This window comes from Drosophila guanche, unplaced genomic scaffold, assembly GCF_900245975.1.
Source record: "Drosophila guanche unplaced genomic scaffold, DGUA_6, whole genome shotgun sequence".
NCBI lineage: Eukaryota > Metazoa > Arthropoda > Insecta > Diptera > Drosophilidae > Drosophila > Drosophila guanche.
Window position 1 is genome coordinate 16,104,786 of NW_022995743.1, and position 14,844 is coordinate 16,119,629.

General features: G+C 45.4%; 4 protein-coding genes across 4 annotated transcripts; 3 read left to right on the plus strand and 1 right to left on the minus strand.

The window, feature by feature from the left end:
* Positions 1 to 386: 386 nt before the first annotated feature.
* LOC117578406 (alkyldihydroxyacetonephosphate synthase) lies at positions 387 to 2,913 on the minus strand. Its single transcript, XM_034263865.1, has 5 exons — positions 2,571 to 2,913; positions 2,403 to 2,489; positions 1,151 to 2,339; positions 988 to 1,092; positions 387 to 925 (listed from the first exon to the last, which is right to left on the minus strand). The coding sequence occupies exons 1-5, from the start codon at positions 2,696 to 2,698 to the stop codon at positions 533 to 535; spliced, it is 1,902 nt and encodes a 633-aa protein (XP_034119756.1). The 5' UTR covers positions 2,699 to 2,913; the 3' UTR covers positions 387 to 532.
* Positions 2,914 to 3,023: 110 nt separating this feature from the next.
* LOC117578408 lies at positions 3,024 to 3,759 on the plus strand. The gene is made up of 2 exons (XM_034263867.1): positions 3,024 to 3,137; positions 3,454 to 3,759. Exons 1-2 carry the CDS (start codon positions 3,039 to 3,041, stop codon positions 3,619 to 3,621), a joined length of 267 nt encoding a protein of 88 aa, XP_034119758.1. The 5' UTR covers positions 3,024 to 3,038; the 3' UTR covers positions 3,622 to 3,759.
* Positions 3,760 to 6,062: 2,303 nt separating this feature from the next.
* LOC117592710 (protein lap1) lies at positions 6,063 to 10,277 on the plus strand. Its single transcript, XM_034263864.1, has 6 exons — positions 6,063 to 6,397; positions 6,520 to 6,730; positions 6,792 to 6,927; positions 6,991 to 7,280; positions 7,340 to 9,142; positions 9,204 to 10,277. The coding sequence occupies exons 2-6, from the start codon at positions 6,578 to 6,580 to the stop codon at positions 9,378 to 9,380; spliced, it is 2,559 nt and encodes an 852-aa protein (XP_034119755.1). The 5' UTR covers positions 6,063 to 6,397; positions 6,520 to 6,577; the 3' UTR covers positions 9,381 to 10,277.
* Positions 10,278 to 12,420: 2,143 nt separating this feature from the next.
* Positions 12,421 to 14,611, plus strand: LOC117578407 (fas apoptotic inhibitory molecule 1). The gene is made up of 4 exons (XM_034263866.1): positions 12,421 to 12,961; positions 13,032 to 13,097; positions 13,993 to 14,289; positions 14,363 to 14,611. Exons 1-4 carry the CDS (start codon positions 12,824 to 12,826, stop codon positions 14,549 to 14,551), a joined length of 690 nt encoding a protein of 229 aa, XP_034119757.1. The 5' UTR covers positions 12,421 to 12,823; the 3' UTR covers positions 14,552 to 14,611.
* The last annotated feature ends 233 nt before the right edge of the window (positions 14,612 to 14,844 follow it).

Below are 14,844 nucleotides of genomic sequence, written 5' to 3' on the forward strand. Positions count from 1 at the left end.
CCAGATTCCAAGGAGTGAGCGAAGAGAGAAAGAGAGAGAGATAGGGAGATAGTGCCTGCTTCCCGGTTGCCTTGTGGCATGCTAACGAAGTTGACAACTTGATGACATTTGATCTCCTGGCGTGGACGCTGCTCTGTCAGCCGCAAATGACTTCGATAAGCAGATGAGAAGACAATGATCGACAATTTGAATTTGGTCTGAAGCCCCGACACGCACACAAAGACACAAATACACAAAATTGGGATTGGCCATGTCTGGAACTGGCTTAAGTGAGCCTCTGCCACTCCTGACAGAACAGACCAGACCTCAGAGAGCCTCCACTGGGTGGAGATGTAGTTTGCGTAGAGTGTTTTGCGGTTGCTCTCAGTGCATTCGATCTACATTGAAGTTACAAATATTATTCCATTTATTTATAAAAACTCATTGAAAACATGAGCCCGTTACAAAAATAACACAAACCACAAAAGCTAATAGGAAATCAGTAATGGGATTTAGAATAGCACACGGAATACACAACTCTACGGAAAATACTCTACAGTTTGGCTTTCGGTGGTGGTGCTGAAGGTGGTGCTGGTGCTGGCTTCTGCGTATCCTCCTCCAGCGGCAGGAGATTGCCCAGGGCAAAGATATTCTTTGGATCGAGATGCCGCTTGGTCGCCGAGTACAGAGCACTGCCCGTCTCGGTGACCGCATTGCGATACCAGCTACTGCGAATCTTGCCCACTCCATGATGGTGGGACAACGAGCCGCCGCAGGAGAGAATCTCATCGCGGGCACTGTGCTCAATGGCCTCGAACAGCTCCACAGGATTGGCCACGTCCACGCAGCGAAAGCCAAAGTAAAAGTAGATACAGGCACCGGCATCGTAGGTCTGGGTCACACGACACGATATCGTGTAGAATGTAATCTGACGCTTGTAGCATTCCTGGATAGAAATCAAGGAAGAGTCTACACACGAGATATGACGAATGGCTGCAATGTACTTACCGACACCACACGCTGCTTGACAGATCGACAGAGCAGACTGCAACGATCCCAGGGCACCGATGTCTCAAATGATTCCGCCACAATGCCCTGATGCAGACCGAAATCCTAGAGAGAAATTGCTTTAGTCTTTTGCAAACTGAGATTAAATAGGGTCGAGGCTCACCCTGATGTAGGCAATCACAAAGGTCAGTATGTAGCCGCGTTCGCCATTCTGTCCGCCAGCTGGAAAGCCCTTGAACTTGGCTGCGATCTCGTAAATGATGGACTCCTGACGCTGCACATCCTTGAGGTCGCCCTCGAAGAGCAGAGTGGCGGCACAGATCTCGCTAAGATCGATGCCCTTCCAGGCGGTTACATAGCGCTGCTTCAGTCCATCCACGAGACTGGCCCACCAGCTTTTCTCCGGCTTGAGCGCCTGTCCGAACATGAACTGCTCGTTGTCCATCAACCGGACGGAGGCGGGCTGGCAGCGGCGCAGGGCCACCTCTCGCATGAAAAGAACTCCCTGCTCGAAGTTGGGAAAGGCGAGGGAACCGTAGCGCTTGACCGCTGGCAGGGGACGCACCTTCAGCACCACCTCCGTGATCACGCCCAGCGTTCCCTCCGAGCCAAGAATCACGTGATTGAAGTCCGGACCGCAGCTCACGCGCGGAGCACTGCACTCACGCTCCAGGGTTCCGCTCGGAGTCACCATGCGCACCCGCACCACGAGATCTTCGATGTTGCCGTATACGTTCTTCTTCATGCCCGAGGCCCGGGTGGCCACCCAGCCGCCGAGGGTGCTGAACTCGTAGGAGTCGGGCTCGTGACCCACCGTGAGTCCCTGCTCGCGTAGCACTCGCTCCAGATCCTGCCCCACAATGCCCGCCTCAAAGCAGACGGTGAGGTTCTTCCTGTTCAGCCACAGCAGTCGATTCATCTGGGACGTGTCCAAGGCACAAATCGTTCGCTTCTCCTCCTGCGGACAGGTGATTGCCCCGGACACACTCGTGCCCCCGCCATAAGGCACCATCATCACATTGTGCTTGTGGGCCAGCTGGACCAGCTGGACAACATCCTCGTGGCTCCGCGGCCACACCACCACGTCGGGTATGCGTTGAAATTTGTTGTGCCACAGGCTGTAGATGTCGTTCAGGGTCTGGCCATGGCATCGAATCAGTCGGTCGATGCCTTCCAGCGAGTGCTCCACTTTGGTGATGCCGCGCAGCTCGCTCAGGAAGGGCGCATTCTCCACGGGCCTTGGGTACGTCTGAGGCAGCTGGGGATACGGCTTTCTGGGGTCCACAGTAAGCTCGAACTTTTTCTCCACCCATTTGGTAAAGCTCGGCAGCTCGCATCCACCCAAGGGGTATCTGTTGCGGGGAGAGAAAAGGTGGTTTAACATAAAATGTGCAACATTTCCCATGGACACTCACTTGTCGCCCCGAAAACAGATGATGCCATTCTGGCCATAGAACTGCGAGTCGTTGTAGCCCCAGCCGAACCACTTCAACGCCTCGTGGCTGTTGTGGTAAGGATAGAAAGAAGATACATATTTAATAACGATTGATAAGAATGGTTAAGTGTTATCCTCTTCAGCTCACCGCTTTTTGGGTATGACACTGTCGACGCGGAGCGATAAGCGTGGGTCCAGGGTGAGGGCGGTTCCTTCAGCTGGCGCGACAGATGATTCCGGCACGTCTGTGGTGACAGTATTCCGTTTGGCTGCCATTCTTCCCTCTTTTTGGGTTTATTGCACTTGGCGAAGTTTATTTATAATACGTTCAGACCGTCGGAGTTTGGAAAACACTTTCCGGCCTTCACGTGAGTCCCAAAATCGATAATTTGTTTTTTTTTTTTATTTGACGTCGGGAAAAGCGTCGCCTGCTTGATTGTATTGAAGATGCCGTTTGTACAAATGTTTATCTATCAAGTATTGTGTGGCAAGGGTTGCTGGGTTTGCCTTTGCTATCAAAATTAGTTGTACTTTTGCGCTAATAACTAAAATTGCACTAGAAAACTTTGGCGGCCCTTTTGGTCTTGGTGCGCACTCTTTGGCTCCGTTTTCACAAATGCAGGAAAATGGGAGCGTTGAGTTCCACGGACCCGGAACACATACAGACAGAAAGATAGAGAGAGAGAGAGTGGCCAAGTGCCAGTGCGCACGGCGGGTGAGTAGCAGCGCCCCCATGGCAGGCGCAAAATGAGGGCGGCGGTTGAAATATTCTGAGTCAACCGATTCACGAAACGGTTCAAATTCGAATTAAAATCAAAAACATAAAGCAGGTCTTGAACTTTAAATGTTACGTAGAAGCTTGTAAAAACATTTGGAAAATTAGTTCTCTCCCAAATATCGAGAGCTAAGCATCAAATTTTTGTGCTATCGGTTCTGCCCGGAAAAATTGTTTTGCATATTTCCAAATTTAATCAAGGTGTGGTATGTTTCAGCTCAAAACTATAATTAATTAAATAAACTTCCGTTTTAAGATAATGCCGGCCAAGAAGAAAGATTCTGCCAAAACTGCCAAAAAGGGTGGAGCAGAGAAGGCCCCTACTACCGACCCCGCAGGAGCTCCCTCCGCAGCATCAACGGTAGAGCCGGCAACAGTGAAGGCGGCCAAGGGCTCCAAGAAGGGCAAGGGCAAGAAGAAGTAATGGTGCTCAAGGTATTCGAAATGTAGCAAACAAAATCCAAATTACACGACATCTTCCTTACAAAAAAGACTCCTCGAAGATATTTCCGAGGACCTAGAACCCAATTTAAATGCAATAAAACCGATTCGCTCCCTCTCACAGCGCTCTCATTTTTAGTGGGGATGAACCAGTGATAAGCGAGAGCCCAAGTGGGGGTGTGTTCTGCCTGGGGGTTGTGCTACCCATTTCCATATCTCTCTCTGCTATCGCCCTCTTGTGGCGTGTGCCAGTGTGGGTCATGGAGTACATTTCTTCAATGAAACTCAGGCCGACAGGTGGTTTTAATTGCAGGAGCCGTAGTAGATTCGAATCTACTTATTAATACACGTACGGAATACCGTGCCATGGTGATAATTGGTTGTGAAAGCCATAACAGATGTTTGTTAATTGTTAATGTAAATCGATCCTAAACGGGGCGAATCCACTAGGTAAACTGTGGGAAAAACAGCAGTGGACAGCGGTCACAAATTATGCAATAAAGCATTATTAGTGTAGATATATTTAGAAATCTTGGTGGGACGCACTTTAATCAATATTTTGGGGGAAACCATATTCAACATTAACAATCCACGGCTATCCATATCCACTCACAACGACTTATCCGGCGGAAAGGGAATCAACTGCAGCGTACAGCATTTAAACCGAAACTGAGATCTCCACCTTCATTTGCCGACCCACGCCGTCTCGCACAAAGTTTTCTCTTGCAAATAGCTGCCAGTGGTTTATTACGTACTTATTTGCACTATGCTGTATAGTTTAACAATTGTTTGAAGTGTAAATTCGTCAATGCTCACAGACTCAACAACAACACAAAAAAAAACACAAAAATTAACAACAAAAGTGGCCGTTATTTGTATAATTTTCACACGACGACACACGAAAACCTGACGACACTGACCGGTCAAAGTATAGGTTGGGCTGGAGCATCGAGCAGGGCTTTAATTGGCGGCCGTTCGGCTATACGCATTAACCCATTTGAACTTTGAAGCTTCGAAAATGGCTAATTTCCTTGATTGGTTGCTTACTTTATTGCAAAGTTAACACACCTTCGTTATCAACAGTGAGCACACGCTCACGCCGCCAGGAAATGGAAAACAAATATTAAATTAGCAAATGCACTGCATTTGTAAAAAAATGTTGTTTTTGTTTTTACTTTGTTTTAATTTGAATCCAAACGGCTCCTTTCTGGCGTCATCTGTTGCTCATTTGCTGAACTATGTATGTCAGCTAATCTATCGATAGTCTGAAAAAAATGACACCTGCAACTCGTCATGTCGTTGATGTTTATAAGCTGCTTGGAAATTGAAATTTTAACATTAATAAATGAATATTAATTGGAGAATACTGGATAAAATTATAGTTTTAAAGATGAAAGTCAAAATTAGCTGGTAAAATGAAATATCAAAATTGAGGAAAACGACTTACGATTTGTATTTACGATATATTTTGAAAATGAGAAGGTATAACCTTTAAACCATCCCATCGTTGGCAACAAAAATTGTAGGGAGCAGCAGCATGCTGCGAAAAGTTATCAGAATTGCTCCCCAACATGGCACGGATTAAGGCCACATAAAGAACTCCTTGTGGGAAGGATATCCTGGATTCGAGGAAATGATGGTGATCTCAGGCTCCAATCAATGCAAAACAAGTCAATCCTGTGCTGGAAATCTATCTCAACAAAATTTTGCAGACTATAGATATCGAGAACGTATCCAGATAGAAAACATATGAAAAGATTAAGAACATGTAAGTCTAAGATAAAGTCATTATTAATGTTTGAGATCAGCTTTGAAAATTTAATTTTAATATAAAAATATGGAAATAGTGTCGACCCATACAACAAATACCTACCCGTTGACAACCAACAAATTGTCAAATACGTAACAGTCCAATCTTACTCACGTAACGTTTATGTTTTTTCTGTTTGTTGACCGCTCTAGTTATAAGCTTAATTCAAATAAAATGAGGTCGTAACAACTAGCCAATCTTGTGGAGAACTGATTAATGAATCGAATCAAATTGTCGGTTTAGTGCTGAGAGTCTTAACCATCTGGTAAATGTAATCAGAATTTATAAAATAGAGCAATATGATTTAGAGTTTTTGGTTTATTTACTGTATATTTTTAAAATGACAAAGTATATTTTGGTATATTCTATGGATAGTTCCGCTGGAACTAGTTCCACTTACACCTACACTTACACATCAATCTATGAAATTACATCGCCCTACATTCTATCATTTGTTAATCTCTTACACACGACCACACTTTTTAACTAAGCCTTATATTGTTTCAAGTATTCGAACATTTCCAAGGCAACACCTTGCATGCCCTCATCAACAATCATCGATAGCATCACTCATAAACAAATATCGAGAGCAACACAGAACATACATTTTCAAGAATATCGACAGCCCCATCATCGAACTAAATACCAAAAAAAAAACATTAAATAAAACTGCATTAGATGGTTTAAATAATATCAAATCGCATTTAATTAGAATAAGAGTTAATGGTAAACCACAAGCACAGCGAAGTGCATGCACAAGAGCAGCTAAGAGAGGCTTAAGAAGTCTCTTTTGTGTATGCGAGTGTAGGTGTGTGTGCATATGTGCATGCTAGTGTTGGTGGACAGAACAATAACAAGCCAAAAAAAAAAGTGAGAAGAATGTCAATGGCTTTGGAATGTAATGGAGCAGGACCCACAGTAATGCTCCAACTTCAGCGATGAATCATAGGTGAGCTATGCGGCAATCCCTCGGCTCGACCCCATTAAGTCAGCCTGCTTTACCGCACCATATATGTATGCATGCGGTATGTATGTGTCTGACAGTTGGGTGCTCTTCTTTTTGTTCTGCAGCAACCCGAACCGTGCCTTAATATCGAACGACTAGCAATATATGTAAATATAACTAAAGATGCCGCTCCTGAGCAAATGCTTTCCCTGCTTCAAATTCAAGCACGAGGAGGTGATTGACAAGCTGGATTATAGCAATACACCGCTCACCGACTTCCCCGAGGTCTGGCAGCACGAGCGGACGCTGGAGGAGCTCTACCTGAGCACCACAAGGGTGAGTCCGCTGCTCCTTTGTTGTATGTCGTTTTCTGCTAACCTCCCTTTGTCTCCTTTAGCTGCAATCGCTGCCCCCGCAGTTGTTTTACTGTCAGGGCTTGCGTGTGCTCCACGTGAACAGCAACAATCTGGAGAGCATACCCCAGGCCATTGGGAGTCTGCGCCAGCTACAGAATTTGGATCTCAATCGGAATCGTGAGTGAGATTAATAACTCGCCATCCCCCAATTGATACTCATTAAGATTTGTTTTCTTTCAGTGATTGTCAATGTGCCCGATGAAATCAAAGCCTGCAAGCATTTAACCCGTCTGGATCTGAGCTGCAACAGCCTACAACGTCTTCCAGATGCAATTACCTCGCTTATATCCCTGCAGGAGCTGCTGCTGAACGAAACCTACCTGGAGTTTCTCCCAGCCAACTTTGGACGGCTGGTCAATTTGAGGATTCTCGAGCTGCGTCTCAACAACCTCATCACGCTGCCCAAGTCGATGGTGCGGCTGGTGAATCTACAGCGTCTGGATATTGGTGGCAATGAGTTTACAGAGCTTGTGAGTGAAACATGGAACCACATCAATATGAATAACATCAATATCAATTCAATTTGCAGCCCGAAGTTGTTGGTGAGCTGAAATCTTTGCGAGAGCTGTGGATCGACTTTAATCAAATACGCCGCGTGTCCGCCAACATTGGTAGACTGCGCGAGCTGCAGCACTTTGAGGCCAATGGCAATCTACTGGACACACTGCCCAGCGAGCTGAGCAACTGGCGGAATGTGGAGGTTCTATCCATTTGCTCCAACAACCTGGAAGCATTCCCATTCAGCGTCGGCATGCTTAAGTCTCTGGTGACGTTCAAGTGCGAGTCGAACGGCCTGACGGAGCTTCCCGACAGCATTAGCTACCTGGAGCAGCTGGAGGAACTGGTCCTGAGTCACAACAAGTTGATCCGCCTGCCCAGCACAATTGGGATGCTGCGAAATCTGCGTTTTCTCTTCGCCGATGAGAATCAGCTCCGCCAGCTGCCCGACGAGTTGTGCAGCTGCCAGCAGCTGAGTGTCTTGAGTGTGGCCAACAATCAGTTGTCCGCGCTGCCACACAACATAGGCAACCTGGGGAAGCTGAAGGTCATCAACGTGGTTAACAACTATATCAACGCGCTGCCCGTCTCCATGCTGAACCTAGTGAATCTCACCTCGCTGTGGCTAAGCGACAATCAGTCGCAGCCCTTGGTGCCCCTGCAATACTTGGATGCCAGTACAAAAACACAGTTGACCTGCTTCATGTTGCCCCAGGTCACCTTCAAGATGAACAGCATGCAGGCCCAGCAGCAGGCTCAGGAGCAGTACGAGTTTGTCTACGCTAACCAGCAGCATCCGCATGCCAGTCCCTCGCGACGCATCTGCTTTGCCGAGGAGGCCACCATCTTGAGCAATGCCAAAACGCAGCCGGCTCCTAGTTATCCCAACTATGTCGCTGCACCGCCAACTCCCACGCCGGAGCAGATGGCAGGATCCGTTCGGCTAATGCGGTCACCCACGCCGTATCCCAAGGAGCTGCGCCAAATGGCGAAATACGTGCGACAAGCCCAGGCAGCGGCGACGTCGGCGAATGCCAACGAAGTTAGGGAGGCACGCGTGGTGCCCAATGGCCAAGTTCACTGTGATAGCAGCAATGCCGAACAAGATGTTGTGGATCAGGCCGCAGCAAGTGCAATATACGGCGTTGCGCCAGAGAACGCTCATATCTATGGGGTCTATCAGCAGCCGGCGACCACGCAGCAGCTTCCGGTTCCTACACAAGAGTACTACGGTCTGCCGTTGGTCAACTACGAGGCGCACTATCAGCAGCTGTATGTCGAGGCCAATACCTTACCCACCACACATCTGAACGGTGAGCAGGAGGACTATGAGTTGCAGCCCTTGCAGCAACAGCAGCAGCAGCTTCCCCAACATCAGCAGCAGGGAGTGCCGCCACCTCGATTAGAGCCGCCACCCTACCACATAGCTAGAGTATACACAAAGAAAACTCCCGAGGATCTTAATCTGTACGAGTCCATGAGACAGCGCAAGCAACAGCAGCAGCAGTTGGAACAGACGATCTATCAGGATGCTCTGAATAGCAACTTTAAGACCACGGCGATTGGTGCTCAGGAAGAGGAGCCCATCGAACAGCAACTGGACTACCAAAATAACGTCAGCAATCTGGAGCAAAGTCCCGAGGATGAGGAAGAAGAGCCAGATGATAGCCTGTCGCAGCACTCAATGAACTCCACGGCCACCAATAACACTTCCAGGGCAAGTCACAAAAAGTCCACCTGGATATTTGGCGTCCACAAGAACCCAACAGTCAAGCAGGTTACCCTCAAATGGGAGCACAGCATGGGCTTTGACGTAGCCGAGCTGCTCAATCACGTGAGTCATTTTGCTAATCATATTTTAAAGACAGAATAGATTCTGATTGTTTGCTCTTTAGGTGGGCATCTTTGTGAGTGCCATTACGCCCAATACAAACGCTGCTCGCCTGCTGAGCGTCAACGACAAGCTGCTTGAGATAGATGGCTACGACCTGACCAATGCGAATCTAAAGGATGCCAAACGGGTGCTGCTCAATAGTGGCACTGTCATGAACATAATGTTGTCAAGAAAATGATGGACCATTTGTTTCTAAACCTAAACCGATTCCCATCACGAGACCGAAGACTTTTTGTGCATTTTTCTACAGCATTTTTCCTGAATGGAGCTGAAAAGCCAATTTTGGATCAAAACGCTTGGATATACCATAATGTTAGTTGATAAATCGCGACCTCTTCCGCCCTGGCGATCCATAGATCAGTCATAGAAAACTATTGCCAGCTAACAGAGCCTACGCTTTTCATATATGATAGATAGGTGCATCCAAACTGCCATTTTCCACATACCTAGATGAAGTAACTACTCGCTAAACAGATGAGGAACCTCATGATATGGATGATATTTGTATTTATATTCTAACTCATTTTCATTTTGTATTTTTTTACGCTTTATTCCGAAAATGGTTCTATGAATTTCTTATTTTAAATGACTGTACTTGCTTAGATTTATCCAAAATTAATTTGATTACTCAGTATTCTTTGTAAATAGTTATGTAAGCGATCGATCAGCAAAAGGCAATATTTAGTTGTGTCAATTATGAATTATAGACATGTAGCTTAATTAGCTTAAATGCATAACGCATTTGTATCTCAAGTTGGGAAGCACTCATTCTGACAGCAAGACGTACCCGTATTTATTTAAATAGTGCAATTAGCGTTACTTATAAGTAAACATATGCATATATATATATATATATATACGCACACGAACAAGTATATACATATATAGACACGATAATCAGGCAAAAATACCTACAACTAGCGCCTACAACTTACGCCCAGCGTCGTTCAAATTTGTGCCCCAAAATTAAGTATATGTATAGATAAATTACTCGATTACAAAGGATAGTTGCTGTTTATGTTAGTTGTTATAGTGCAGCAATATAAATTCTATATATATATATATTTACACATTACACATACGCACACTCCTCCATATTTATTGTCCAATTGAGAAATGTATCCAATCATTGTTTTCCATGGAAAATTGTTAACGAAATGAAACGAAATTAGAGTGGGAGTGAGATTTCTTTCGCATTCTATTATATTGGCGTTGTGATCAGTATTATGTTCTTTTGTAGCTGGTTATACAAAGTCGAGCACTGCTATATCCATTCAGTTTATCTAGTACATAGAACACCAAACACACACACACACACACACACACACACATGCATACAAATCTAGCTAACTAAAGCCAGCGCACACATTTTGCCAATTCAATTTGATTTAAGAGCGTTACAACAAATCACTGAAATACAACTTTCACTTTGTCATTTCGCCATAGTTTTGATTAAATCTTATCAAACCACCCAACAGACAAAAACAGCCGGGCTTAGTGATTAATGTCCCTGGTGCTGGCGCTGTCGTTATCGACAGGCAATTATCTATGGAAATTAATTGTCGGAGACATTCGTAGTGTGCCTGTCAACCGACACCCAGCGAGGCACGCAATCCTACAGTGGACACCGGGATGGGTTGGGTTATGGAGACCGCAACTACCCACATGCCCACAACAACATCATCATCGTCAACGAATGTTGTCTGCGGCGGCACTTTCGGCAAATATATTTGCATAAAAAATGTGTACAAACAGCGCTGCGGTGGTAAATTCCGCAGGAAAGTAGGCAACGAAAAAGCGCAACCGAATACAGTGTGCTCGAGAGGATTAATAAATGAGTGAAAACTTGAACCTTTACTTTTTCAAGTAAACCTCATCGAATGGTGCACTTTTTGTATGCCCTTCCTGATTTCACAACCCATAAAACATTTTTTCCATGGAAGATACTTTACTTCTAGAAGTAAACGAAAATTAAACAATAAATCAACTCTTCAGCTCCTGATAACTGAATTCTTTAATATTTTCATGTACCCATACATATTTACACGTAAAACTCTGTAAGCACCCACTGTGCATCGCGCCGAAGAAGAGCCGCTGGCGGGCGTCAGAAAAAAGGATGACTGTGTGCAGACACACACATTTCTTTTTTATATAGCACTAATAATAATAATTACACACAGACACACAGAAGCAAACAGAGAGAGAGAGAGGCACAGGCATACACGGACACTTTGAGCTCGCCGATGATAGAGCGTTGTGCGCTGGTGGGTGTTGGACCTTGTCCTTGTCAAATGTTTCCTTATCTGTGTGTGTTGGTGTCTTTTTGTTGTTGCCACATACCAAAGCCCAACTACAACTGAGAGCGACTCCAAACGGCGCGTTTCCAGTGACCTTCGCGTGTTGCGACTCTGACGTGGAGATGGCATATGTTTTTGTTACCCCACTCTGAACCAAGGCGTTCCAAGCAATTCGATTTGACATATGATGTGCTGCCTGTTTCTTTTTAGGTTCCTTACCCAATCTGGCCCAAATACATTTATCAATATCGGATCTGGTCGATTGAGGCGCCAACTTTTCTCACAGTTCTTCTGCTGCTGTTGCCACGAAACGTGGCAGTTCTTCCTCCCCGTGCCGTGATCCTACCTACCCCATCCTATCGGTCATTAGCATTTCCGGCGTGTATTTATGGCCACAAAATGTTGCGCCATAAACACGAGAACAAAACAAAATGCGACAAATTATTTGCGACGATTGCCCCTAGCCAAAGGCTGCCAAAAGGGCCGGGTGAAGACTGTGGGTGTGGATATGTATCCCCCTGGGCCATATAATTGTCATCTAGAATAAAATATGTGCATACGTAAGGGTATATTCGCTCAATTGGAGCTTCTCCAAAACCACGGATGGCATGGGCTTGGGAATGGGCATGGCAATTGCAATGCAAAAACCATTGCATACTTGGCGCAAAGTTTATTTTTATGCGAACAACGACGCAAGTGGGGGTTATGGGTATTGAGGAGTGTATACAACCACATACACACACTAGCACACACCCAGTGCTGGAGGCATCAAATCAACTCTGTTTTTGGCGCCATGCGGAGTCGCTTGCTAGCGACTCTGTACTCTGCTCTCTGCACTTTTCTTTTGCCTTTCGAGCAGCAGCAGAGGCCGACAAACGCGACTAAAAGCCAAAAGGCAGGCGGCCAACGACTAGTTTTTTCTCTGTTCCTTCATTTGGTTTATATTGTATGTTGTTTAGTGTGCCATTGGCGCTAACAACGTGCGGTTCGTTCTTGCGGTTTACTGGCAATAGTTTGGGGCTTTATTCAAAATCTAACCAAATCGCGTCTACTTCGTTGGCCACAAAAGAAGGCAAGGTGCAATCGCTTCTGACCCGTAAAGTAAAACCAGCTAAATCTAGATTTTGATTAGTTCAAACCCTCATTGTGACCCTTAAGCAAAGTTCTTTGAACTTTTGACTAAACAAAGAACCTAAGCGGTTGTATAATACCAATTTGTTTGTTGCATTTTAAATGCAATTACTTGAATTTTAATGGGTACTATTGATTCTTTTACTACCTGTGCGACGCCTTAGAGTAGGGGGCAAGGAGTTGGATCGAGTCAATGTCTTTTTTGTCGCCTACACTGCGCTTGGAGAATCTGTCCACGCAGCCCATCATGACGCAGGATCATGTGCCCGAGGACCAGCGCTACAACAAACAGAACATAGTAGCCCAATGGTGCGTGCCTATCAATGGAAAGGTACGCGTACTCGTATTACCCAAAAACACCTCAGCTGAAACCCATGAAAATGTTGTGTATTTTTCCGTAGATGTACCGCATCGAGTTGGAACATGGCACAACTAGCGGGCGGCGCATGATTTGGGTCAATAGTCGGGTAAGTTTTTCCACCCCATGCTGAAAACGGTGGATGGCGGGGATGGGAGGAGTGAAGTATTTGCATAGTGTACGGCCATGTAATTACTGTTTGTATCTCGAAGAATGGAATTAAACTTGTTGTTATACCGGGTACTCGAAGAGTAAATAGGGTATATTGTATTTGTGCACAAAGTGAATGTATGTAACGCACAGAAGGAAACGTTTCCCCATAAAGTATATATATTCTTGATCAGCATCAATAGCCGATTCGATTGAGCCATGTCTTTCTGTCCGCCCGTCTGTCCGTCCTCCCGTCCGTCTTGTTGATCTGGATCTCCGCCTGGATCTCGGAGACCATTAAAGCTAGAGCCACCAAAATTTGCTCACACTGTTACAAGTGTATTTAAAAATGAGCCCCGCCCCTTCCGCCCCCGCAAAAAGGGCGAAAACCTCCGAAACCTACAATTTTGAAGATAAAAGAAAACTAAAAACGCCATTCCGTAGAAAATGGCCATATCTATCTGATCACCAAATCCGATTGGATCATTATTTTAGCCAGAATTTTGCAGTGGCTAAACCCACCCTGTCCCGCAGCTTTTGTTGTTTTTTTCACATTCTTTCATTCTCACTCTGCTTTGGCCTCTGCCTCTGACGCGAGTCAACAGTGTGTGGGTCTAGGGAAGGGCGGCGAGCTAAAGGAGCGTGTTGGTGTAAGAAGTGTTGTGGATGAAGATGACAGATGAAGAAAATATGTAAAATTTGACAAAACACCGCTAAGGTGCAGATGTAGTACTGAGTGCCGGGTATTAAAGTTGTGACGCGTAAGAAGCGTCTCACACGTCCCTTCTCGTTTTCATTGTTTTTAAGTGGATTACATGCTATCCCCCACTGAGCACTGTCATAACTCATTGCAGGAGGTCCTGCGGCGTGACTGGATGTTTAAACTGGTCGGTGAGGACACCTTTCATATCGATCAGTCCCGCTGCATTATACGCGTTGATCCGGCGCCTGGCTTCAAGTACGAGTACTCACTGTACATCGACGGAAAGTCACACGACCAGTACACAGAGGACGTGGCACGTCAGTACCGGCTGTGGCTCAGCACCTGCCATTCGTCGAGCACCTCCGACACACCTCCGCAGGAGTATCGAATAATGCTCAAGCTTGATACTCTGAGTCTCTACGTAAACGATGACCTGCGCCAGGAGGAGGTGAGTGTCAAAACATGTGGCAAAATAAAAAGAGTTACCCTTAGTATTCCACAACCTTCCCACCATTTTGCAGTCTGTTTTCGTTCACGGCGGCACGGACACCAAGTTCATTCTGCAGGACACTGAATTCGTGCTACAAGCACGCTCAAGTGGCAATAAACTTGATGGCATTGTTCACACACTGCTGGCCAACGGTGTGCTTGTGCCAGAGGCAAAGATTCAAGAGATTATGCAAGAGCCCGTCTCCATACTGCAGACCTAGTGTCCAACGAATCGATACCATACGATAATATTTTGCATTTGTTGATTTTTTTCCCACTGTCAATTGTTAATAAAATTTGAAAATTTAAAACAGTTTTGTTGGTGAAAGACTTCCTTTTCTTATTCAATATTTTATTCGTTTCTGTTTATATGGATAATTGTTAGGCAAAATAATGTGTTACGTTCTCAATTTCGCTTTGACATTTTGCTAGCATCAATATTGAATGCCAAAAGTGCATCAAGTGTGTACGTAAATAATACAAAAACTAGACGGAAACGAAACATCAGTTGAAG

Excerpts from the sequence above, each read along its gene's own strand:
- LOC117578406 (XM_034263865.1), bottom strand. The coding sequence starts at position 2,698 with ATGGCAGCCAAACGGAATACTGTCACCACAGACGTGCCGGAATCATCT. Across the intron at positions 2,490-2,570 it reads AGTGTCATACCCAAAAAGCG|CCACGAGGCGTTGAAGTGGT; the intron begins GTGAGCTGAAGA and ends TTACCACAACAG. Across the intron at positions 2,340-2,402 it reads ATCTGTTTTCGGGGCGACAA|ATACCCCTTGGGTGGATGCG; the intron begins GTGAGTGTCCAT and ends TCCCCGCAACAG.
- LOC117578408 (XM_034263867.1), top strand. The coding sequence starts at position 3,039 with ATGCAGGAAAATGGGAGCGTTGAGTTCCACGGACCCGGAACACATACA. Across the intron at positions 3,138-3,453 it reads AGTGCCAGTGCGCACGGCGG|ATAATGCCGGCCAAGAAGAA; the intron begins GTGAGTAGCAGC and ends TTCCGTTTTAAG.
- LOC117592710 (XM_034263864.1), top strand. The coding sequence starts at position 6,578 with ATGCCGCTCCTGAGCAAATGCTTTCCCTGCTTCAAATTCAAGCACGAG. Across the intron at positions 6,731-6,791 it reads TCTACCTGAGCACCACAAGG|CTGCAATCGCTGCCCCCGCA; the intron begins GTGAGTCCGCTG and ends TGTCTCCTTTAG. Across the intron at positions 7,281-7,339 it reads GCAATGAGTTTACAGAGCTT|CCCGAAGTTGTTGGTGAGCT; the intron begins GTGAGTGAAACA and ends TTCAATTTGCAG.
- LOC117578407 (XM_034263866.1), top strand. The coding sequence starts at position 12,824 with ATGTCTTTTTTGTCGCCTACACTGCGCTTGGAGAATCTGTCCACGCAG. Across the intron at positions 13,098-13,992 it reads TGATTTGGGTCAATAGTCGG|GAGGTCCTGCGGCGTGACTG; the intron begins GTAAGTTTTTCC and ends AACTCATTGCAG. Across the intron at positions 14,290-14,362 it reads ATGACCTGCGCCAGGAGGAG|TCTGTTTTCGTTCACGGCGG; the intron begins GTGAGTGTCAAA and ends ACCATTTTGCAG.